The sequence below is a fragment of the Amborella trichopoda genome, chromosome 13 (genome assembly GCF_054954075.1).
Source record: "Amborella trichopoda isolate Santa Cruz 75 chromosome 13, AtrichopodaSantaCruz75HAP2 v2.0, whole genome shotgun sequence".
Classification (NCBI taxonomy): Eukaryota; Viridiplantae; Streptophyta; class Magnoliopsida; order Amborellales; family Amborellaceae; genus Amborella; species Amborella trichopoda.
Genome location: NC_142348.1, coordinates 46,157,321 through 46,181,974, shown reverse-complemented (window position 1 = coordinate 46,181,974; position 24,654 = coordinate 46,157,321). Strand labels below are relative to the sequence as shown.

The following is a 24,654-nucleotide window of genomic DNA, read 5'->3' as shown; positions in this document are numbered from 1 at the left end:
AATATACAAAAACACAATTTATTTTTAAGTACAACGAGGTCATAATTATTTTTGTCCATCAAACTTCAATGACTATAGATGTAATTGTGACTTAAATTCAAAGCCCAACAAATTTATTTTTTGAATTTCATGACACACTCTAAACCATCCAATTAAACATCTCATGGCTAAAATCAAATTGTGACATCCTTGTATTAAAGATAAATCATGTTAAAGTGTACAATCCCCCAAAAATTTGCCCTTGGATTATATTTGAATATATAGACAGTATGCTCCTAGAAATCAGAAACTTCGATCTCCATTTTTGCGGAATAAGAAATTGGAACGTTATCGTTCCAGTCAAGAGAGAGAGAAGAGAGAAAAGAGAGCAAAAGGTCAAGCACAGGGTCCCATCATTACTTTGCCATTGAAGTGAACTGTCGGCAATAAAAATAGTTGATGGAGTTCCACGTTCCACTGCATTGAAGCGGGTCCCCTTCTAACAGTGACTCTGTGCTTTACTCTCTCTCTCTCTAACAAAACCAGTAAAAGATCAGGCTTTTGAAGAGCTCAGGATCTCAGTCTCTCGTGATCCCATTGCCACTTGCGCCTCATCTATCCTCCTAACTTCTAAGCACGAGTTTGCTCACAGGAATCAGGGTTTGCTTTCTTCCTTGCTCAATGGGTTTAGGGTTTCAGGGAATGGGGTTTTAATGAGATCTAGATTTGGAGAAAGAGTTAGGTTTTTGAGTAGCAGAAGGACGATGAAGAGCCATGGTTATCAGTCACAGAGGGGGGCTTTTGTTGGGCTTTTGGTGCTCATTCTACCCGTCTTTTGGCCTCAGCTTTTTAGCCCTTTGGGATATGCAATGCCATCAATGTTCTCGGTAAAGTTCGATTCTTTGGTGGAATTTTGCTGCTGCGATGTGTTTTATTGGAACATTTCCTGTGAAGACTTGGGTAGCTTCATTTCCAGTGCAATCATATCAATTTGCTTCCATTTATGGAGGAATTGCATTAGTTGCTTTGAATTGTAATTTGTTCAGTTAAATGTTTGGTTTTACTAGTTTATCTGGTTCTGTTTGGAATTTGGTATGGATTTGATCACATTAGAGATGGCGAGTTTTTAGACATTTCACTTAGAATATTAGAGCTTGTTCCTTTGATTGCAGCATTTTTTTTTGTGAATTTGTATCAATTTCTACTTTTTTCACACTTCTGGTGTGATTTGTTCTGAACTTTGAAGTAACACATTGCTATCAAGTTTAGTTGAAGGAAAGAGTTTATATAAGTGTGAGGCTCTAAACAATCAGATTGAACAATCAAATTAAAGCGCTCCTCAACAATTTCACTAGATGAGGTTGTTTTGATGCCCAAATATCATCAAATTCATCATCTTGACCTCAAGATGCATGGACATGAGAAAAAAATGGATTTCATGTTTTGGAAGTAGTGCATCTTGTAATGCATTTTTTGACCATCAATTTTCAAGATTTTCAATTTTTCATAGATCTGCTTGATCTACACTATTTTTGAAGCTTTAGTTTCATAATTAAAGATGAAAATATATTTTAAGGCTTTCACAAATATTTCCAATATTGAAACCACATTTCTCGACACTATTTGAAGGTGTGCTTTACTTTGATTGTTTAGAGCCTCAGCATTATACAAACCGCACTCTTAGTTGAATATTTATCACTTCAATTATATTTAGGGTATGTTGCATTATTTTTTGTAAATTCCTGTGCATTTTCCATGAATTTTTTTGTTATTTGGTAATATTAGTATTCATTAAATTGGGAATGGATCATTAGTCACTTGTCCTTTCGATGTTACTTTTACTATATTTGGCAGTATTTGGATCTCTTATAGTTGTACTACAGCTAGAAATCTTGCATTAACACACATTGGTGAATGTTGCTTGTGCCTTTAATTCGGAATGTCCTTTAACTGGCAATGAAGTTACACGTAGTCTTTGCTGTTTTGGGTTAATCTTGGTGTTTTTTAAACTGGTTTGGATTCTTGGCAACAGAATGTTTTCACATGTTTTGACAGTTCTGTGCTGACTCTTGGAGTAGCTTCTTCTTCTTCATTTTCGTTTGATCTGTGGGGTGTGTTATTTCTTACTCTTGTTTCTGTTTCATAAGTGATTCTCTGATGGGTTTGTTGCTATATATGGTGAGCTTTGCTTCAATCGCATAGACTTGACCATGTGTGTAGAAACTTGATGATTCCAACTCGGACTCACCTGACTCTGAACCAGCACTCCGGTACTGCCAGATGAGCCAGACTTGGATGTTCCAAAAAGTCTGATCTGACTCTGGCTGAGCCTACCTGAGTCTGTCTGAGTCTTCGAAAATTCCAGTGATTATTCTTTAGACATATGATTGCCCCAGTCACTCATGTTGGGGTCTATGCGGCTCCATGTCTTTAAGCAATTGATTGAAAAACTAAAACCAGAGTTCAACTAGATCACTTAAAAATCTGAGTTGGATCGCTGGTTCCAGTTGGATCATCTGGTTCAGAGCGATTCAGCTGAAAATGGCACGAAAAAAAAAAAAAAGTGAATCTTAAAGATGAAAGGTATAGATCTTGTTGATCAATGAAAAATTAGTGGAAGATTCTTTGTAAGAGTTGTTGTAAAAAACAAGGGAGAAATCAATTGAAAGGAAAAAAAGGGTGGAAAAAAAAGGTTTTTCCGATCCAATAATTGAAACACATACGCGGGAAAATCTGGCAGTTCATCCTGATTCCCAAATCGCAATGTCTGCTGCAGTGAACCAGGTGATTTTCATAAAACAGACCCGAGTCTCCTTTTGGCCTATCCAGAGCTGGTGACTGGCAGTTTGCGAGTTGGATCGGACGTGGCAATTTTTGCACACTATTTTAAACACTCATTTGGGGATGTTGAATCAGCCATACTTACTTTATCTAATCTTTCGTGTGATTTTTTTAATTTTAAAATTTTGTTTTAGGGGATTGAGTTGTTGTGGTTGTCTTGAATTTTATGATTAGATCTGTGCTGTTATTTCTTTCAGTAATTTCTTTAGACTTATTAGCAGAATTATTTTGTTGTTAAAAAACTTGATTTTTTGCCAACCCAGTGAATGGAAGCCTGAAAGCTTACTTTAGTCATCACAGTTAAGAGGCTCGAGAATAGCAACTGCTTTATCCTCTCTCATTTGCAATATTGTCAAAGGCATTTGGTTTCTTGCGTAAGCAAAATAATGGTGTTGCTTCTTTGGCTTGGATAAAGAGAAGATATTAATATGGTTTAAAAGTTCTTGCAGTGTTTTATTAAAACGAGAAGTATTTTCCATGTCATACTTGACACTTTACTTCTTTATTGTGCTACATGATGTTCCGGCTAATGCATGGGTTTCAATGGGTACTTACAAGTTCTTTCATCTGAAAACTTACTTCTTAAGATGCTTATGTGATGCATGGGCCATTCATTCGATCTCTATTCTGAGTTGCACTTTTAATGACATTTTCAGGAATGGAAATCTCCTAAACCAATGCACTTGCAACTATTAAAAGGTGCTTTGCAGCATCAATTGGTAAGTATAGCATGGCATAGTCCAGGCACTTGTTTTATCTGCCCTGCTTTTATTTTATGATGGCTGATATATTTTGTTGGTGCATACTGTTTTTTTAAATTAAGATGGATGATAAGCAATCGGATCTTTGGAGCCCATTGCCTAGTCAAGGTTGGAAAGCTTGCAATGCACCTTTTAGCACTCCAGGTGAGTGCCCTTGGTTAGGATTTTTAGTAGTCTTTAGAAATAAAAGTAGATTTGAAGACAACATATGCAAAATGATGATGGTTAGACCATGTTGTATTGTTGTGATGTCCTCGTTTTGGCCTGGGTTGGGAAGCTGATACATTAGTTACAATACCTGTTGAAACAGTGCTCCCAAGGAGATCACAGGGATATATCCAGGTCTTTCTTGATGGAGGTTTGAACCAGCAGAGAATGGGGGTACGTATTTCACACTTGGGAATCATAAGTTTCTGGTAATGGTATTAGCAAACATTGCAAATTTGCATTTTTGTGCTCTATGCATGAGAATGCAGTATAAAGTGCCAATTATTAATGCCTTAAGTTGAAGTTTCCTGATGTATGCTATCAATTTTCTCTGGCTTGAAGATATGCGATGCAGTTGCTGTTGCTAAAATATTAAATGCAACCCTTGTGATTCCTCATTTTGAAGTGAATCCAGTTTGGCGAGATTCAAGGTATTGTCTTTGGAAATTTTCATACCTCTCCTTCTGTCGTTTATATCCAAGTATCTCATCTACAGGAATTTCCTTTGGTCTTAGTCAATCACAGTCATGGTGATTGTGCACATGATTTTGCAGCACCTTTGGGGACATATTTGATGTCGATTACTTTATTCATGTCCTGAAGGATGACATTAACATTGTAAAAGAGTTACCCGGAAGGTTCTCATGGAGCACTAGAGAGTATTATGCTACTGCCATTCGATCAACTAGAGTTAAGACGGCCCCTGTTCAGGCTTCAGCAAATTGGTATCTGGAGAATGTTTTACCAATTTTGCAGAGGTAATTTGAATTATTGGACTTTTGTTAGAGACACACAAGTTCTAGCGACATTATGATTTCTTGTTGTATGAATTATATCAACCTCTAACTGGTTTTCTGATTTGTTAGTTAATCTGATAACCTGAGTAGTATGGCAAGTGTTCTTGCGCTCAAACTTCTATCGCAGTGTTGAGAAGTCCCACAGTTAAAGGGCACTTGTGGTCCTATTTTACTGGATTGTTACATTGAGTTCTCACGTTCATAATCGAAAAGGGATTCTCAAATAGGGAGATTGATTCATCCATTCACATTGCATGGAAATCAAAATCTAAGAAACTTGGGTAGTTTATTTTTTATTTGATAAATAACTCCACCATGGCCGGTCCTAAGCCAGTCATACCAGTCCCAAGCCCAGATAAAGGAGGAGGGTTGTGTTAAGTAGGACAGCTAGCATAAAACTTTGCCACATATTTTCATGAATTCTGAACCTATGGCGGTATAGGATTTGTGTGGCCGACCCCAAATAGTGGGGATGAGGCTCGGATGATGATGATGATTTTTTATTGACAAATGTGTTCTCCTTGAGCTGCATATGTTTTATTAACAAGCTTAAAAGTAAAATTTCTTAATGAAATATAAGAAATGTACACTTCTCTCCCGATCTGTTGTCATCTTTTCCTATTTCGGAAAGTGTTTGAATCTCGAGAATGTAAAATGATTTTTTCAAAGCTTCACTGGAACTATAAGCCCTTTTTTTATTTTGGTGATTTCTATCTGGGCACCTTCTATTGAATCTGCTGAAGAGCTAGGCTTATATTGCTTCATTTTTTTATCTTTTTCTACTTAACGCTGCAAAGTGTTAAAAGTAAAGTTCTGTTTTACTACTATCCTTTTGATGGTGGTAGTTTTGTTATTGAGCCTTCATGGATTTGGATTTTATGATGAGCTTTTGTCTTTTCTTTTTCAGCTATGGCATTGCTGCTGTTGCTCCTTTTTCTCATCGTCTAGCCTTCGACAACTTGCCCAAAGAAATCCAAAGGCTACGTTGTAAGGTCAATTTTGAAGCTTTGGCCTTTGTTCCACATATCAATGCTTTGGGACAAACCCTTGTCAAACGCCTAAGATACCCATTAGGTGATGGAGGATTGTTGAGGGAAAAAGTTGATGCAGAGATCAATCCAATTTCTGGAAAATTTGTTGTTCTGCATCTTCGTTTTGACAAGGTATGGCAACTGTGAAAATTTGTTGTTCTGCATCTTCATTTCGACAAGTTATCACAACTGTGGCTTTTTAAACACCATCTGTTTTATTCAGATACAAATGATGTGTTTCAATTTGATGGTTTTACCCAATTCTTATAATTTCATTTGATGACTCTGTTCTAGTTGTGTTAGTGAAGTCATGCAAATGATGTTATTCTTCCTCTACTTGGGCCTTTCTATTAGTTATTTCTGCAGTTCATTTCTAGTTAGTCCTTAGGAACTTTTAGTTCCTAGTTGAACCTTCTCCATATCTTGAAGAATTTGTTTACAACATGAAATGATTACAGTTTAGGGGCCTGTAAGCAAATAGCAATCCCAATGAATGACCTCAGAAATACCTAATAGTCATCTAAGGTCTCTGAACAGCATGCAGACATCTGTGCTTATAAAGTTCTTGGTTCATTTAGTGACTTTGTTATTGTTATTCATGACTGCCACAGAGAGAGAGAGAGGGGGGGGGCACAATAACATGCATGGGAAATTTTTTCTTTTCATAGGAAAATCGTGTAGGCTCATTCTTTCAATGCCTTCAATGAATCATTAAAAACCACTCTTGACATTTTAACTGTGCATCAGAGAGAGAGCGAGCATAAATGGTCGAGGACAAAGATTCCCATAATGTAAATTTCCCATGAATCCATGATTTTAATGACTTCAAGTATTTAACGAACCATTCTCTAAATCTAACTATGAATTCCTGCTTATTAACACGATCTTATTTGATGTGCAGGATATGGCTGCTCATTCAGCATGTGATTTTGGTGGTGGCAAGGCTGAGAAGCTTGCCCTTGCTAAGTACCGGCAAGTGATTTGGCAAGGCAGGGTCTTGAATTCACAATTCACAGATGAGGAGTTGAGGAATCAAGGCCGCTGCCCCCTAACCCCTGAAGAAATTGGATTGTTGCTTGCAGCTTTGGGCTTTGATAATAATACCAGGCTCTATCTTGCCTCACACAAGGTTGGATGTATTTTGCTCCTTGTATTTTTCTATAATTAGTTTTAATAAGTTTTGAGCTCTCTCTCTCTCTCTCTCTCTCTCTCTCTCTCTCTGGGAACCGGATGTGCTGATCTTTGGTCTGAACGCATATAGGTGTATGGTGGTGAAGCAAGGATCTCAACCCTACGCGAACTGTTCCCACTGATGGAGGACAAGAAAAGCCTGGCATCCAAAGAGGAACTAGCAATGGTAGAAGGGAAAGCGTCAATGTTGGCCGCCCTTGACTATTATGTGAGCCTTCACAGTGATGTGTTCATTTCTGCATCTCCTGGCAACATGCATAATGCAATGGTAAACACACTCTCGGTCTTTCTGGTCATTTGGGTCTTAAGTTGACAGTGATTGTTAATCTCTTTTCAAAATGAACTGTGATTGGTTTCCAAAGTTAATCTCTCTCTCTCTCTCAGGTGGGGCATCGAACTTACTTGAATTTGAAAACAATAAGGCCAAACATGGGTTTGTTGGGCCAGTTGTATCTGAACAAGAGCATGGGTTGGTCAGATTTTCAAGCGGCAGTGCGCAAGGGCCATGAACAGAGGCAAGGGAAGATGAGATTACGCAAAGCAAAGCAGTCGATATATACATATCCTGCCCCTGATTGCATGTGTGGTAGTGTTTAAATGAAGGTGTGCTGTGGAGCTTTGAAGGCTTGGTTTGAGATGCCTTGAGTTGTATTGTTGTTGTAAAATATGATAAAGTTGTGAGTTATAATGCTCAATCCTAGCATCATTGGGTGGTTGTCTTATGCTGAGATATTTCTACTGTGGCCTTTTATGCCATAAATTCAATAAGTCATTGGCAGTATTTGAAACAACCTCTCTCTCTCTTACACACATACACACATACATTTGAGTCAAGTTTGAACGGACCAAGTGGTCTTCTTTATTATTCAATCAAGAACTAAGCCAAAGCCAGTTCAGAGCTAATCACAAATGAGGCTTACTCATGAGTAGGTAGGAGCAGACCAAAATCTCTTATGAATGTTCTACTGGTGCTGATGATTAGTGACCTGTCCCAAACGTATACTTGGAGTTCGGTTGACAAATCACTTCACATTTTTGTTTTTTCGTTTTTTGAGCAGTTGGATAGAAATCGAACTTGAGATTTGGCATTCCTAATGTCAATTGTTAACTACTGTCGAGTTTGAACCTACGATGTGTTCAACTGTCGAAGCCATAGGTTTCTGACCAGCTCACGGGACAAGAATACACAAGTGCATACACAAATTTGCACTGAGATAATATCCGTGTTCATAAAATCGAATCGAAACGGTTAACCAAGAGCTGGAAGCAGTTTAACCTGCCTAACCGGTCAACTGGCCGATTCAACCGTTCTAATTGGGCAAGCCTTAGGTGGTCAAAAAATTGTTGAAAAAAATAAAAAACATACAAAAAAAATATGAAAAGCATGTAAAAATAGATTAAAATAAAACACATTCAAATGAAGTTGAAAGTTAATGAAAAAAATGGATTTTAAAGAATCAATTTGTGCGTACGGATATTTTTAAATTTTTTCGAAAAAGATGAGAAAAATATAAAAGTGAGTATTAATGATCAAAACAATTTTTAATTTTTACCATAAAAAATACATTACACATCAAATTCCTTATATTTGGGATTTTATACACATTTTTTTCAATTTTTTATTCAAAATAGCAGGTTAGATCGCCCTTTTTTCTAATACTGTGCACTCCCAATTTTGTATATACATGTACACGTATATCCTCAACGTATCTAATTGATCATCTTGATTTCGAGATGTATAGATATAGAGAAATGACAAGTTTTCGAATCTTAAAAATAGTACATCTAGGTAGAAGACCATCCATTTTCAAGATTTATATGCATTCATAGATCTGCTTGATTTAAACTATTTTTAAAGTTCAAAATTTTATGATTCGAGATAAATGAACTATTTTTGAAGTTCAAAATTTTATGATCAGAGATCAAAAGAGATTCTTAAACCACTCTAAGAATTTTCAACAGCAAAATTGCATCTCATAGCAAAGTTTGGGGGTGCACCGTAATTTGATTATTTAGAGTTACAACCTTATACAAAGCACACCTTTTAAGTAAACGTTAATTTTGAATGTGTATGCACACATTTTCAACATATGACCAGCTTTTTAAAATCCAAAATCAGGTTTTTCGATTGCCCACTCACTGTACCGATCAGCCAAAGTGGTAAAAAATTAGTTAAAAACAATGAAAAATAAGTGAGGGAGATTCGAGGGTGTTAGGTAAGGATCGCCCACACAACAAACTCGATTCATATCAACAATTCCCTATCCAGATCACCCGGTTTAATACACTAGTTCCGGTATATATATATATATATATTGCAAAAGATGACAGATTACCGGAAATGCTAGCAAAGTTTGGAGAACACTTTGTGCTTCACTTATCTCAAAAGAAAAGCTATTTTTGAAAGAGTAGATGGTGAAGGGAAGGTTTAAAAAGTTTCAAATCGTTCGTACAACGCGATGAAAATGGTTTCCATAAAAATAAAAAAAATAGAGTCTCAAAAGATTCAAATGTAGACTATCATACTTTGGCGCTCCAAATCATAGGGAGGCAAGGCAATTAGGTCAAATCTTGAAGGAAATCGATCCAACAAACCACTTATAATTGATTTTGCAGTGGGTGGAGCACGTACCCCTGTCCAAATAAATAAAGCCTCACCCCAAACCTCATAAAAAACTGCAGTTTTGACGTCGGAAAAACTTCAAATTGATCATCTCCACCTCGGCCATTATGGTTGTGAAATAAATTTAGGATTTCAAGCTCTACAAATAAGGTAGATTAAAACACATTATCTACACTGCCCATTTTTAAGTGTTCAATACAATTTTTTGAACAACAAAGCTCATAATTGGTAGTAAAATTAATTTTAGAGATTTCCCTTGCTCACAATATTCTTCAGACAAGGATTTTAGGTGAGGCTTTGCTTTTTCTCGATAGGGCCTATGCCTTGTAGAAATTCTACCGCCATACTACCCAGGCTGAAGGAGCCCTAGTCTAGCTTGGCTGAGGCTAATATACCCAAAGAAAATAAAAATAAAAAAATCTTTTGGGGCCCAAGCCATAGTTTTTCATAGCCAGGGCGCTCAGCCCATTGTCGACCCTATTTAAGAGCAGATTCTTTTAACATTTTATTCTCTCACTTTATTTGATAAAGAGCATTTGGGCTGGTTTGGACATTCGCATTTTCTAGTTGCAACATTATTGTCATTTTTTTATGGGATTATCTACGTATTTATCTTTTGTATATAGATGTCACAATCATTTCCACTCATTAGATGTCAAATTGGATGGTTTGGAGTTTTCACTCATTAGATGTCAAATTGGATGGTTTGGAGTGAGTTACGAAGTCTAGGATTTTTTTACCCAAAGATTTCTTAACAATCAAATTGGAACTAGTTGATTTAAGTAAGGGTTTGGTTTCTATAAAGTTCCAACCTTAAACAATCCAATTATGGCGCACCTCCAAATTTTATCATAACAAGTTATTTTGATGTAAAAATTCTTAAGATTATTTAAAAATCTATTTTCACATCTAATTATAAAATTTTAAACTCCAAAAATGGTTAAAATCAAGTAGATCTATAAACATATGAAAATTTTGAAAATGGACGGTCTAGGTAATGTGTTGCAAGATGCATTATTTTTGGGACTCAAAATCTTTTTTTTTTTTTTATACATCTCGATGTTGAGATGATCAATTAGAGGGTTTTTCAACATTAAAACAACATTTTTCAATAGATTTTTGAGGTACATTTTTAATTCTACATTTTAAGGTTGCAACCTTATGTAAACTTTTTCCTTTAAGTAATGTCATTGTAACGTCAATGTATACAAAAGGCTTTAAACTTTTATTTATCTTTGGTCATGAAAATATATTTTAAGGCAATCACAAAATTTCCAATATTTAAACCCCATTTTTCGACACTATTTGAAGATGTGTTTTATTTTGATTGTTTAGAGCCTCAGCATTATACAAACTGCACCTTTTAATTTTTATATAAGGCAGTCACAATAATAGGAAAGGTTTTTATACTTCCCCTACAGCATAAAAGTTCTATTCTCCCCCTACCATCCAGCCGTCTAATTTTGATAAAGAGAACCACTCATCGTTTGATCTTAGATCCGACGTCTCAAAGTATTTTATTTTTAGTTTTTTTTTTTAATACAAATTACATGAATATGAAATTTGGTACGTGACATCTTCTCATTAGGGCGCACCTATAAAAATATTAAAAATAATTTTTTGATAAAATATAATGACCAAAATACCCCTTGAAACTTTTAGGGGTATTTTGGTCATTTTATTTTATTGAAAATATTTTTTTATATTTTTCGCTAGTGCGAGTTTAATAGAAGAATGGACGTCTAAAATTTGGTATCAAAATAGTTTACAAAAAAAATAAAAAATAAAATAGTGTAGAGACGTGATATTGTGATTGTGACAATCTTAGCCTTCCATTCAGAATGGACGGTTGGATAAGGGGGAAGATAGAACTTCTATGATGTAGGAGAAGCATAGAAAGCTTGCCGCACAATAATTACTAACGGTTAGATTTAAAATTGGGTGTTTGAAGATGTACCATCGTGTGAGGGCAAAAAGTCCAAAAATAATTTCTCAAATTTTGTCACACACTTACACTATTGAATTTCACATCCAATGCTAGCTAAAAGTGATTGTGACCTCTTTGTATTAAAAATAAATGTCTCATACTATACAATCTACTTTTTCCTTCCTTTTTTTATCCCCTAGTATTCGTGTACATCAAAACATAAAAGAAAGGGTACAGTTTGCATACATACGCATCCGTCGGTATAGAGCTAAGGTGCACCTTCAAATTTTATCATGGTATATAATATTTATGTAAAATGTTATTAGGATTATCTCAAAATCTATTTTTATATCTAATTATAAAATTTAAAATTTTAAAATGGTTATAATCAAGTAGATCTATAAACATATGAAAATCTTGAAAATAGACCGTGTAGATAATATGTAGTAAAATGCACTATTTTTTAGACTTAAAATATTTTTATTTTTCGTAGTCATACATCTCGATGTCGAGATGATCAATAAAAGGGTTTTTCAACATTAAAACCACCTTTTTTCGATGGATTTTTGAGGGGCATCTGTAGCTCTATATTATAAGGTAACATCCTTATATAAACTTTTGCCTAATAGACAACCTTAATAAAGAGATTAAAACAACAAAAGAAAATTGATTCTCTATGAGTCAGCAGTAAAATTCACCATCTGCATCAGTAGTGAAGTTTAAAACAAGTAACTCTTTATGGTGGGCGAAAAATGAAAAGAGAGAGAGAGAGAGAGAGCACCGGCAATCTGCTAATTTAGACGATGTGGCCTCAACCATGCATGAAAGGAGGTAGGGCATTATGCCCATTTCGAGGGGCCCGCGCCTGTGCCATGGCAGATGGTGGCGGGACTCTCACAGGGGCTACGAGCGCAACCCGCACAAGCGCCAGACATTCTCATGATTGGGGAGGAGGAGGAGGAGGTGGTGGTGGGATGCTCACAACGAAGCACCGGAGAAGATGATGAGGGTAGGGAGGGGAATCAACACGATGAACACTATGAAGAGGAGATGGCGCGCTAAGCACTGGAGAAGACGATGAGGGTAGGGAGGGAATCAACACGATGAACACTATGAAGAGGAGATCGAGCTACAAGTTATTGAAAACTAAGAGGCGGATGAGGGGTGGGTGGAATTGGTCCTTGATTTTATTGAACTTCGTCTCGATCTTATTGTTGAATTTGAGGACCAAAGTCTCTGAATTCTTGGACCCAAGGTTTTAAGGCTGGAACCATTGAGGATGAGGTCCATCATCGTCTCCTCCTCCACATTCTTTATGCCTGAGACTGCATCCTCTTCTTGACCTGCATGCTGATCCTCCACTGCAGAGTTTCTCTCTCTAGCAACACTCCAGAGTTAGTTTAAAGTTCTCTCTTTACTGTCATGGGTATGTCTTTTGATTGAGAAGGGGAATAGGTTCTTGATTTGTATGGGTTTTAGGGTGTATGTTTGTTTATTTTATTTTTTGGAGTGGTTTCTTTCTCAGTTTCGGTTGCTTTTTGAAGTGGCTCCTGAGAGGCATTAATTATTTCTTCTGACCCAAAAATAACAATACCAGTCTTGGTTGGTGACGGCATCTCCAGAGGCGAGGGCGAGGGCGAGGGCAAGGCAAGGCCCCCCCTAGAGGCTTATACACGAGATCTTTGACATGTGCGTGCAGGCGTATTCAGTCTTGTGGACTCATACGTGGTGGGAGGCCAATCAGATGGCGGACGTACAGGCTAAGGAGGGGCAATTCCCAAGCCATACCACTTTGTTTACCATAGAAGACGTTGTTTCGGTTCCTGTTCTGATGTTCTTTTGGACAGTATAGCATTTTCTGGACTTGGGACTAAGGCCCTTTCTGTCCCTCGAGGACAGTATTTTTTGTTGGTTGCACAGCTCTTCTACTTGATACATGTTTTAACAGATTCAAAAAAAAAAAAGGATAACATCAACAAACAGGAAATTCAAAAAATAAAACCTGAGATCAACCAAGATTCCCTCAACAACTAATTTGGCAAACATTCCATCCATTAATTATAATCCTGAATATAATCAACATTTCCGATGAATTTCAACAATCGTGATAAATTGGTGGAGATGCCTGCACAAAAGAACCAAATGTTCACTAACACCAATTATACATCTATCCAGATTCCGACTAGCAAAAGAAGTATACAACCAACCCCTTTCCCTTCAACTCACAAACCCCAGCCCAAGGTCACCTCCCTTGCTCTCTCTGATCACTGGATACCTCCCCTCGAGTTGCAGGAATCTGTACATCCTTATCTTTTCCAAGACCATTCCGACAAGTGGCCAGCTCCTTCCCTTCACCAAGGCCCAAGCCTGCCACCATCTCCTCTTCAATAGGTAGTGTTCGTTTCGGTCCATCAATGGCAACGCCCAACACAATATTCTCCTCCAAAGTGGGCCTTGGAGCTTGGGATGAAGCTCGCTCATCCTCTAGCTTTGAGGGTGTGGAGCCATCACCCATCTCATCCCCTTGCTTCTCAACAGCAGTCTCCTTGGAATTCAACCCCTTCGAATCCGCACCAATTGGGATCTCCTTAGAATTCGACCCCTTCAAATCAATGCCAATCATAATCTCCTTGGAGTTCAACCTCTTTGTGATCTCCTTAGATTTCAACCCCTTCAACTCAAGGCCCATCGTGGTATCCTTAGAATTTTGATCCTTTGTGTCAGCGCCCATTGGAATCTCTTTAGAATTTGATACAAGCCCATCAGGCTTTGTGGGCTTGGGCCTCAAGGGGCCCACTGTTGCCCCTGCAGCCTTGTTAGATGATGCCTTGTTAGTGTCAGGTGGCCCCACTATTGATGCCTTGTTGGCATCACTTGAGCTCACAGATGATGCCTTGATGGCATCAGATTTCACCGTGGATGCCTTGTTTGTATCAGGGGGTGCTGCCGTTGAGGCCTTGTTGGCATCAGTTCGGCCCACAGATGATGTCTTGGTCGAGTCGGTAGGACTCACTGATGATGCCTTGCTGGCATCCATGGGTACCACTGATGGTGATGCCTTGCTGGCATCAATGGGCCCAGCTGACGATGCCTTGCTGGCATCAATAGGGGCAGCTGATGATGACACTTTGTTGGGATCAGTGGAGCCTGCTGATGATGATGACTTGGGTTTGGAGGGCTCGAGGAGTAGGAAAGGTCGGCTATGCACCCCACCTCGGTTGAACACAGACTCGGAGAAGGGGACATTTTCGAGATCAGCATCTCCATAGTACTTCTGGACGGTGCGGATGGGGGTTGCAAGGCGTGCCCGGTGGTGGCTGATTACCCTTAGCAGGTCCAAGAGGATGGCTTCCTGTAATCACAACACTTCCATCATCTCATTTAATCTTTTTCTTGTTTATATGATTTGGGTTTAGGGTGGACTTGACTCCTTGCCAAACCAAGTACTCAGGTGCAACATGGACCATTTCAAACAAATTGTAAAAAAATATATAAAAATGTGGAATCAATGTATAAAAAATTTCTGTATGTAATTTCAATTTTTTTACAATTATTTGTGACTTTTTCTTGTCATATGCCCTATTTTTATATTTCCCCTTTATTTGGATTTTTCTAAAATGTCTCCAACCATAAATCATTTTTTTCTAAATCCATGTTTTATATATTTTTTTAGCTTCTTTGGACTTTTTATGTTGCCTGTAGTTGTGTTTCACTATTACTTTTTTTTTTTTGGGAGAATGTTAACTGTTGTATTGCAATTTTATTTTACTTTTGAACTTCCGTTTTTTTTTTTTTGTTGAAGTTTTTATTTTTAAACTTCTTTTTTTTTTTCTTTTAAGGGACTTTTGGGCCCCCTCTACTCTACTCCACCGAATCGGCTGGGCTACTCACCTAAGGCCAGGACAAAGTCTGAGGCCCAAGGTGAGTTAAAAAGACGGGGATTTGGACGACTCCTCGTTGTTTTGAACTTGGACTACTGAAACCAGAGATGGTTATGACCCCAATGCCTACCATTTCCATCGGTCCACTATACAGTACTGTAAACGTTTCCAAGTATGATATTCTGATATATATGTATATATATAGTGTGTGGTTTGCATAAGGTCGCAACCTTAAACAATAAGGTGCACCTCCAAATTTTATCATAAGATGTAATTAAGGTGTCAAAAAGTCTTAGGATGGCTTGAGAATCAAGATTTTCAAGTTTTTATAGATCTATCGATCTACACTATTTTTGAAGCTTTAAACTTTATAAATAAATATGAAAATATATTTTAAGGCTATCACAAAGATTTCGAGGATCGAAGCCACATTTCTCGACACTATTTGAAGGTAGGCTCTAATTTGATTGTTTAGCGCCTAGGCTCTATACAAACCGCACCCATATATAAAGAACAAAAACATATATGGATGTACGCATACAGTTTATAGAGTGAATGGAACCCTACCTTGACGCACAGGTACTCCTCAAAATGGGAGGTCTTCACAAAGCAAGACACCATGATCTGCAGACCAATGAATTAAATTAAAAAACCAGAAAGAAACAAGGTAAACCAAGAAAAGAAAAAAAATAATCTTTGATTAGAATGGTGAATAGATAAAAACAAATAATAAAACAAAAAAGAGAGAACCGCAACAAAGAGCAGGAATAGGATGCGGACAAAACACGGAAAGAAAAGAAACCAACAAAAGTGAAACAGGAAAAAAAGAAGCATCGTCATTATTAAAGAACAAGGGGAGGGTTTTAAGGTGAGGTTTAAGCACATTCTCAAAATATGGATCATGAGGCTTCCAATTCTATGGTACACACAAGATCCCTTCAAGGAGCCACTGAGGGGTCAGGTAGAGCTAATGGATTCTGGAGACCACAAGATCATATGGATTTTTAAGACCACAAGATCATATGAATTTTTAAGTGGTAAGAAGGGGCACTTTTCCCTGGTATTTCTATCAAAACAAGATTTTATTGCTGATCATGAAAAACATGTTTACATGGATATATTGGGCGCTCGCCAAACGGGTCAGAAATAGAATGCTTTTAAAATCAAGCATGTGGCAACTCATTCTACAACCACTGATTTGCCAAAAAAAACCAGACTGTTATCACATTTAAAATGAAGACGAGTTAGTCCTAGTCAAAACAACCTATGCATGAACAAGAATGTTGTCACATTCATTATCGGAAAACAAGAATGTTATCACATTGATTTAGTACTCACTGACAAAAGAATAATGTAGAAGCTATAAAGAAAGGCATACCAAGAGAGCTTGATTTTCTGGATCGATGTTGTCAAGAAATATTCTTCTATGCAACCTTTGTTGTTCCACCTGTGGACTTTTTGCCAAGACTTTGCGCATATCAGCCACTATGTTCTGTACCAAAAAAAAAGGATTAAGAAAGGATTCTGTATTTGGAATAGAGTGACTTGATGAACCAATTCCCATCCAGAAAACAAAATAAGAGAGGCTAATATAACCCAAAGGATAATGGAAAACCACAGTAGATTAGGGTTTCGCCATCCGACAAAGTGATGGACATGATGACCCCAATGGACTATGGATTTCAGGTTTCTATAGTCTACCAGACTGTAGCATATTATCTTAAATACGAAATGGACCCAAGTTCTTGCTCACACTGATTTTATTAACATCCAAGTGACTAATGGCAAGGTGGGTCTTGATACGCCAGTGCGTCTTCTGACTTAGATTCCGAACAACATTAACAGTAAACTTGTGATTTGGGATGTGAAGTGCCTCACGGTCATCGCCTCTTATAATAGTTGGTGACCACCAACCAACGTGCTGAATAACACAAAAACAACCAGGATCAAAACTGTCGAACTGTGGGAAAGAGAGCAACAGAATGCCAATGATGCCTGATACAGCTTTGGACATGGCTAGCCATCAGTGCTCTTTCAAGTATCATGTAGTAATACAGCACCCATTTTTAATTGAGAGAGTATTAACTACAATCCAAAGGATTATAGACCAACGGGCTATAAAAAACCATAATGCATTGGGGTTATAGCAATCTGATGCAATGATGGATGGTGATGGAAAAGCGAGCGCAACCCAAACCATGTCCCACTCTGGTGGATCCACTTTCACTATCAGCATCCATAATTTCATTGGGCATTGGATACCAACAACAGTATATGGTACTTCATAGTCAATTGGATTATAATATACTTCCCCTTTCAATTATCTGTGCATCATGGGGGATTAGTTGAAAAAGCACTAATAAACACACAGGAAAAGAATCACTATATACTTAGGAGCTACCAACCTCAACAGTACCAGAAACTTCATAGCCTTCAATCTTTGTTTGAATCCATTCATTAACAACAAATGGCCGGGTTGCATGAATCATGATGCTCGAAAGAAAATTTGTGAATATCTGTACAAGAACAATAACTATCATTAATCCACTCATTGACAATAAATGACCAGGTAACACAGATCATACACCAAGAGAAAATTTAAAATTTTGTACTTCATAAATATACCTTTCTTTGATTTCACTAAAAAGGTTCACAAAAAGAAAAGCATAACATTGCTAAAATCACAGGAAAACTTTCGGCAAAGGACTTCCAGAAAAATTAGGAGTTTGGACCAGATATCAGGAGTTTGGACCAGATATCAGCATAAATTTGTGGCGAAGATATAATTGGTCATTTAAACTGCAAAAATTCAGAATTCCAGGTTTAAATTTCACTGGAACACAAAAAAAAAGTAGTTTTGAAAAAATAGAAACTAGACACTTATTTTCAATGTATGCCATAACACCTAGTTTGGTTCCCCCTCTCAACCAAAATAGCTGCAACCCATATCACTAAAGATAGAGCATATAGCAGAAAATTAGCAAACTCAATTGCTTCAATTATATGAAGCACGTAACGTTTTCCAGCTATAAAAAAAAATGTCACCTCACGACCAGCAAGAGTCAGCAACACTGTTCCAAGACCCCCAGCAGTTATCCATTTCTGCGTCGAGAAACCTAATAATTCCATGAATAAGGAAACTGCTGCAACCCATACAGCTGTGTACATTGCTCTTCCGGCAAATTGAAACCCCATCTGCAATCCAAAATCAAGGAAAAAGCAATCAGTATAAGCAGGTTTTGATAACAGTAAATGCTTCCAAGTTTCAGTACTCGAAGACAATATATCTTTCAAACACAGTGGAATGACTTATGTGATTCCAAACCAGATATTAGCATATTCGTGATGTGAAACTGCATATACTTGAGAGTAATAAACAAGTTGACTAATATACAAGCAACAAAAAATGGGGCATTTTACTTTCGATTGATGGGTACATTGAAAATAGTAGTGAAACAACCACAGACATACATTTCTTGCATCCTTGGAGTCGCTGTGATCCATGAAGAAATTTTGTGCTTGTTGGATTAGGCTGCATGGTAAAAGTCATTCAGTCACTACCCATAAGACATTCTTCCAGCATCTATATGGGCAAAACACCGTGCAAGCCACAAAATCACTCATTTTAAATGATCGGACATGTAATGTGATTCTAAAGGAAAGTCATATTCATATTCTCCAATCTTATATATGGCTCAAGCTACAAATATTTTTCTGTTCTATTTTCTTTCCTCTGTATAATATCACTTCTCAAAAGCAACTTAAAGCAATCAACAACATGCACAGTCGTGTTTTTTTTCGCACACAAAATATGCATCTATAATCATTAATCTCAAATAAAGCCATAAAGCAATCAGCTAGTCCAGTGGCAAATTACTGAACGACCATCACTGTAGACATAGATAAATAGATAGATGGATGGATGGACAGATGGATGGATAGCAGCGGGGGTGGGGGGAGGAGGGGGGGAAGAGAGAAGAAAAACACTTGATGATAGCTCACCTTGATACACAATAGGCAAATGCTAGCACAGTTGATAATGACCGTACAAAATTCACAAGACGTTGCTTCACAGCTTGGCTTGCTTCTGTGGGCAACATTACCGGATCAAGCACCCTGCAAGAAACCCCACTCAACTAGTAAAATCAATACAGAATTGTTCTGCAAGTGCTTTCATACTAATGCACTAATATTATCAGTCTCTTACCTGCAGATAAGCGTTGCTCCTGTCCATAACAGCAAAGGTTGTAAATATGAAGTCAGAACATAATGGGTGCTGCTTTTTTTCCAATTACTGTCGTTATGCTACACAGTTGTAGAAATAGCAGGTCAGTCTTCTCATGCGTGCAGGTCCTATTGCAAAATATGAAGAGGAAAAAAAAGAATACAAACAGAATGTGCGGATAACTCCATACATTTTTAATAAGGTACCGGATGTAACGCATAAGTGGGCCGAGACCCCATAAAGCAAACGCCATAATCCCAACTGCCGGGGCAAATTGGAAAACAAGTGGGCTTCCTTGCAAAGCATTATATGACCTGCTAGTTGAGACATTTGCCAGATTTTAAGCACAATAGAAGACATCGGAGAATACTAAATGGCGATATTATAAAAAGTGGGCAATATATAAAGGCAGCAATTCATCATCAACAGCGATAATTGCGGAAAAGAAGGATTCCTTAGGAAGAACCATGCTGTTCGAGAAACTTTTTACACAATTATAACTGGTAATAAATAATAATAAATATGACTAAACTATGCAATAAATAAAAGCACAAATACATCACCAACATCACCATTTATAGACAATAGTTGATTCACACTCAAAACTTCCGACACCATGGTCACAAACCAAGGTCACTAAATGTCTGCCAATTCTTCATGATCACATGGCACATTACAGGATTGGTGCAAGTATTTCTAAAACCTGTGAGTGGTAGCCTTAATGGGGGGATAGGATGGTAGCCATCAGAAGATCTAACCACCACAAGCCTAGATAGGATGCTTAAAAAACAGGACAACTGGCAGTTTGATGAATGGACACATAGTTAAGGATGCTGAAAAGATCCAGAAAGAGCAACAGCCAGTAATTTTGTCAAAAAATCCTATCCAGAGTGTGGACAACCGTAAGCAAGCACACGACCATTGACAAAGCATTCTGATGGTTTAGATGAACAACATATCCTAGGTGTTGATCTTTTTCTTGGGGATGATGCTGGAAGTGGGTAGGTATGTTAGCTAGGATCCTCATGAAGAGATGGACAACAAATACCTAAAGAATCAAATTTGTCCAGGAACACAATAAAAGTATCATTTTGCAGCACTTTATCAAGTCAAATTAACAAAAGAAGAGATTTAGTAATATCACACAATATTTCTCATGACAAATGGATCAAATAGCTGTGCACAAAAGCTCGAGCATAAGGATCACAAGAAATTGAAATAAGAATACTAGTTATGTGTGTGTGTGTTTGTTTGTGGCGAAAACCATGAAGAGAGAGCAAAACCTGGCCAACGTTGAGCTAGTAGTCTTTATCACCTGGATAGGCAACTCCAATGCTAGACTCGGTATTGACAACGATCGGCACATGACCACCCTGTAACTTGAAGGAAATGCATGTACTGGCCTATGTATTTGGTCTGATATCTTGAGGCTCCAAGCATCTTGTCTCTGCAACAAAATCAGCAAACCACTTCAAAGCTCATCTCTTACACTTATTCATCCAAAAAGAAGTTATTTAGCGCTCAGAACTAGCAAACTTTTTCCTTTTTTTTATTGGTTAAGACAATTGAGTATGTTGTATGAAAACCAAAGTGGTAGATGGAAGTCTCATTTCTACAAAGCATAATAAACACATTTGCAAATATCGAAACCATCCTATGCCCACTCATATTCTCCAGATTCCTAACCAGCTGGCAATTTTCCCATGTTTGTGACCCCGTGACGAACTCTCTTGAACCACAGACTCGTCTAGGGAATCTTACTAAAAAGATGAACTGTCCACCATCCTTTAGCCACCCAATGAGATTGAGATTCACCCTCCATCAATCAACAATTAAATATCACAATGCTATCACCTCTGGTACCAAGGAATCAGTTACTACTAGTAGACAAGCTCATAAAGAATAGCACATGTCCTTGATATCCCCCACCCCCAAAAAAAAAAAAAAAAAGATAAAACGACCAAGGCAAACCCCAAGTTACTCCACAGCACCATCAAATTTTAGACCTAAAGAGACAATGATCAGTAAGCTTCTTAAGGGGATAGAGTGACGATTTGGGTCAATGCTTTTTTTTTTTTTTCCCTTATACACTCTTAACACAAGTATTGATAAATTTTACATGCATACAAAAACAGGGGCTACATGAGTATTTCATTTTCATGCTTAGTTTGAGAGGTATGGAGATGAGATATTGTATTTGTTCCTTGCTATTAATCCTTCGTTCCCTTCTTCTAGAATAAAGTATCTCAACTGGCCAAAAAGAGATTTGAAACTGAGTAACTTATTTTGATTCCATAGAACAATAAAAGCACATCATCAAGAAAAAAGCAAGGCATAATACCGAAGCACGTGATGAAAGAGGAGAACTCAATAAATGAACTCGGCATCTTCCCACTGCATGTTTCTGGAAATGTTAAAAAGTGCAGTCAGACAGAATTAGAGAAAACGTGCTCATTAGGAAGATATCCCATAATCAGCACAAAATTAAAACAGTTGGAAATCACATACCTTAATATGATTAACATGTACAAGGCCCTTGCAAATGCACAAATCATGGGACAATTGCAAGGAACTAGGAGCCGCCATCATCTTTAAACTTGAAAATGACAACTCGTTGAACAAAATCATAATACTCCTAAAGAATAAGGCACATCGTGGATTCTATCATCATTGTTAGGACCAACGAGGGGACCAAGAACAACTTTGGGACAAAATCAAGGCCTGATACCATAGGAAGAATTAAAACCTGCCACTCTAAGCATAAACTTAAAACAAGTAAATCATAAATGGGAAGTCATTAAAATCTATCATTTGAATGTCGAACAAAAAGCAAGTTATCAAATGCCAACTGTTGCATGTTCTCAGCGTAAAAAATATACATCATAACAAAGAAAAAGCAACAAAACATCAGAATGCTCAAAGTGCTATCATAAGAAATGCCCCGCATAGCATGCATCAGAAGGATTATTTTTCTTTTCAGCTGGAATTTATGGGAATCTATCAGGGCCTAGCCTCGGCTTTTTAAAACGTTGGAATAGCATCATCCTTAATTTTATTTACAAACATGGATATAAAGGCTGACCATTGAAATAGTATGTTATTTGCAACCATCTTCAACACCGAGGAATCCATTTCCCTAGCATGTGGTGAAACTAAATCTTCGATCATGACTGACATACCAGGGACATAAATGACATTGTTTTATGATAAATAGATATCAGTGACTTTTTACCTGGATACTTTTGACCTTCCATGGGTCATCTTCATCTTTCTTAGTGAAGGAGCTCTCTGATTCCATCTCAGAAGGGGTACACCGGTGGAGATTAATTTTCAACTTCTGGGGTGTATGGAAGGAGAGGAGTCAGAGAATCATCAAGGATGATATTCTAGCCTTTTGAGAGTGTCCAGGTCACTTCAGAGAACAGCACAATAATATCTCTAGGCCTAGAAATTATTAATTCTTTCTATGAAAAAAATATCAGTGGGCCAAGAGCTCTGAGGAGATTTAGTGTGTAAAGATTATTAACCTGATAAGAGATTGGAATTTGGCATTTTAATGCTATGCATTGGGCTTTGTAGTAGTAGAAGGGGTATCACTTGGTGCCAGTAAGTGGCCAGTCAGGGACCCTGTTTCCAATGAAAACCGGCACATAACATGGAGGGAATCATTCATCTTTCTCAGACAAAATCGATCAGAGAAGCTAATGATGCTGGTCTTGCCTCACAGTTGACGAATATTTGATGCCTTGCAGAGGTTTTTTGAATTATCTTTTCTTGTTATTGTTTCTGCTTTTTGTACCTGGATGTTTTTTCTCTTCTGAAAATAATTCATGCATCTCTACTTTGCTGCACCTTCAGGTGCAAGTAAGCATGTACACCATCTTATGACATTAAAAATTCGCTATGGATATGTCCATGCATTTTTTATCCAAAATTTGGACCTTAAATGAGATTACTGGATACCCTTACCCCCTTTTGAACCTAGGCCATCCAGGTTCTACGCGCTAGCGTTTTTTGGAACTCAACTGAGAAGAATAATAGACAGTAACCGAATTTCATTTTGGGTTATGATGGTAGGCATACTTCCATTCAAGAACAAGAAGAAAAAAGTCCCTCACTTACTGAGGTCTGAATTCTTTTTTCAATTTTATTTACAATATTTAACATTTCTTTTTCTTTTAAATTGCCAGGTCCATGTTTGATAACTGATCTTCACTCGATAAAATTGCTTCAAGAATAATCAGACAATCAGCCAGAATTGTAAGTTCTCAGTTTAAGTTAGTCCCATGGCAAAATCACGACTAAAATAAGGGAGCCACTCTGGAAAAAAGCAAAGATTCTAACAACATAAAACACTTAACACCTAGAGTTTCTATCCTAGAACATCACCAAATGTAACAATATCCCAAGTAGTTTGGGCACAAAAATGCCATAAAATGGAAGAATACAAATGAATTAGAGGAGAAGAACCTCACTGAATTCACCAATAAAAAGATAAACCAAAAAATATTTCTCTCCATGATACAACTATGAGCAGACTAAAACCCTAAAGTTTTACAGTTCCTGGGCGATTGTAAAATTTTCAAGTAACATTCAAAATAAATAAATTAACAGAGCAACAAATAAAAACCTAAAAAATCAATTGAACATGAAAATAAGAAATTCTTAGTCACTCCATGAAAAGGACATGCATTTGGATCACATAATTCAGCTAAATTACTCACATAAAATTCGACAAAAAATTGACATTACGTTAACTTTACTTAATTTTACACCATCCCTCTAGAGTTTCATCGATGAGCAGGGGAAGACGCATACACAAAACAATTAATCAGAAAACATATTTTCTCACAACAAATTGCAAGCTAAAACCCTAGCCTACCAGAAGCTTACCGATCAGGGAGCTCTAATGGCCAAAGAAAGGGTAATCGAAAGCTCAAAATCTTCCTTAAATGGAAACCCTAAGAAGAAATGTCCGTGAGAATGGAGCACAGCGAAGCCCTGATTTGCCAAAAAATGTAATAAATGCTGAAAATTGTGTAAAAGAACAAGAAAAATATGAAAAAGCTTTTGCAGAAGAGGAATGGAGAAAAAAATACAGACAATAAAATATGGAAAAAGGCTGAAAAATAACAGTACAATTTCGATGAATTACAATTTCAGTCCTCGTCTTTTCTCAAAAGGTGAAAAA

General features: G+C 37.2%; 2 protein-coding genes and 1 long non-coding RNA gene across 6 annotated transcripts; 2 read left to right on the top strand and 1 right to left on the bottom strand.

Annotated features, from left to right (window-relative positions):
- The first annotated feature begins 545 nt into the window (after window positions 1-545).
- On the top strand, window positions 546-7,598 carry LOC18442666 (O-fucosyltransferase family protein). The gene is made up of 10 exons (XM_088854820.1): window positions 546-866; window positions 3,477-3,539; window positions 3,644-3,725; window positions 3,892-3,962; window positions 4,131-4,219; window positions 4,343-4,546; window positions 5,493-5,748; window positions 6,518-6,745; window positions 6,878-7,075; window positions 7,192-7,598. The coding sequence occupies exons 1-10, from the start codon at window positions 693-695 to the stop codon at window positions 7,402-7,404; spliced, it is 1,578 nt and encodes a 525-aa protein (XP_088710946.1). The 5' UTR covers window positions 546-692; the 3' UTR covers window positions 7,405-7,598.
- Window positions 7,599-12,097: 4,499 nt separating this feature from the next.
- LOC148779266 (uncharacterized) lies at window positions 12,098-13,266 on the top strand. Its single transcript, XR_016046790.1, has 2 exons — window positions 12,098-12,783; window positions 12,955-13,266. It is a non-coding gene; the product is annotated as an uncharacterized LOC148779266 (long non-coding RNA).
- A 125-nt stretch (window positions 13,267-13,391) lies between these two features.
- MSL2 (MSCS-like 2) lies at window positions 13,392-24,539 on the bottom strand. 4 transcript variants are annotated; one of them, XM_020672477.2, is made up of 14 exons: window positions 24,357-24,539; window positions 21,972-22,209; window positions 21,805-21,867; window positions 20,747-20,910; window positions 19,654-19,777; window positions 19,446-19,543; window positions 19,241-19,354; window positions 18,710-18,770; window positions 18,284-18,433; window positions 17,644-17,754; window positions 16,992-17,159; window positions 16,617-16,730; window positions 15,806-15,862; window positions 13,392-14,709 (listed from the first exon to the last, which is right to left on the bottom strand). In XM_020672477.2, exons 2-14 carry the CDS (start codon window positions 22,089-22,091, stop codon window positions 13,600-13,602), a joined length of 2,454 nt encoding a protein of 817 aa, XP_020528136.2. In that variant the 5' UTR covers window positions 22,092-22,209; window positions 24,357-24,539; the 3' UTR covers window positions 13,392-13,599. The 4 variants fall into 4 exon arrangements, with proteins under 4 accessions (XP_020528136.2, XP_011626432.2, XP_088710945.1 ...); XM_011628130.3 differs by having other exon boundaries at window positions 21,972-22,184; XM_088854819.1 differs by lacking the exon at window positions 18,710-18,770 and having other exon boundaries at window positions 21,972-22,184.
- Window positions 24,540-24,654: the final 115 nt, after the last annotated feature.

Excerpts from the sequence above, each read along its gene's own strand:
- LOC18442666 (XM_088854820.1), top strand. The coding sequence starts at position 693 with ATGAGATCTAGATTTGGAGAAAGAGTTAGGTTTTTGAGTAGCAGAAGG. Across the intron at positions 867-3,476 it reads CAATGCCATCAATGTTCTCG|GAATGGAAATCTCCTAAACC; the intron begins GTAAAGTTCGAT and ends TGACATTTTCAG. Across the intron at positions 3,963-4,130 it reads TGAACCAGCAGAGAATGGGG|ATATGCGATGCAGTTGCTGT; the intron begins GTACGTATTTCA and ends TCTGGCTTGAAG.
- MSL2 (XM_020672477.2), bottom strand. The coding sequence starts at position 22,091 with ATGATTTTGTTCAACGAGTTGTCATTTTCAAGTTTAAAGATGATGGCG. Across the intron at positions 21,868-21,971 it reads TACATGTTAATCATATTAAG|AAACATGCAGTGGGAAGATG; the intron begins GTATGTGATTTC and ends TAACATTTCCAG. Across the intron at positions 18,434-18,709 it reads ACTCCAAGGATGCAAGAAAT|ATGGGGTTTCAATTTGCCGG; the intron begins GTATGTCTGTGG and ends TTTGGATTGCAG.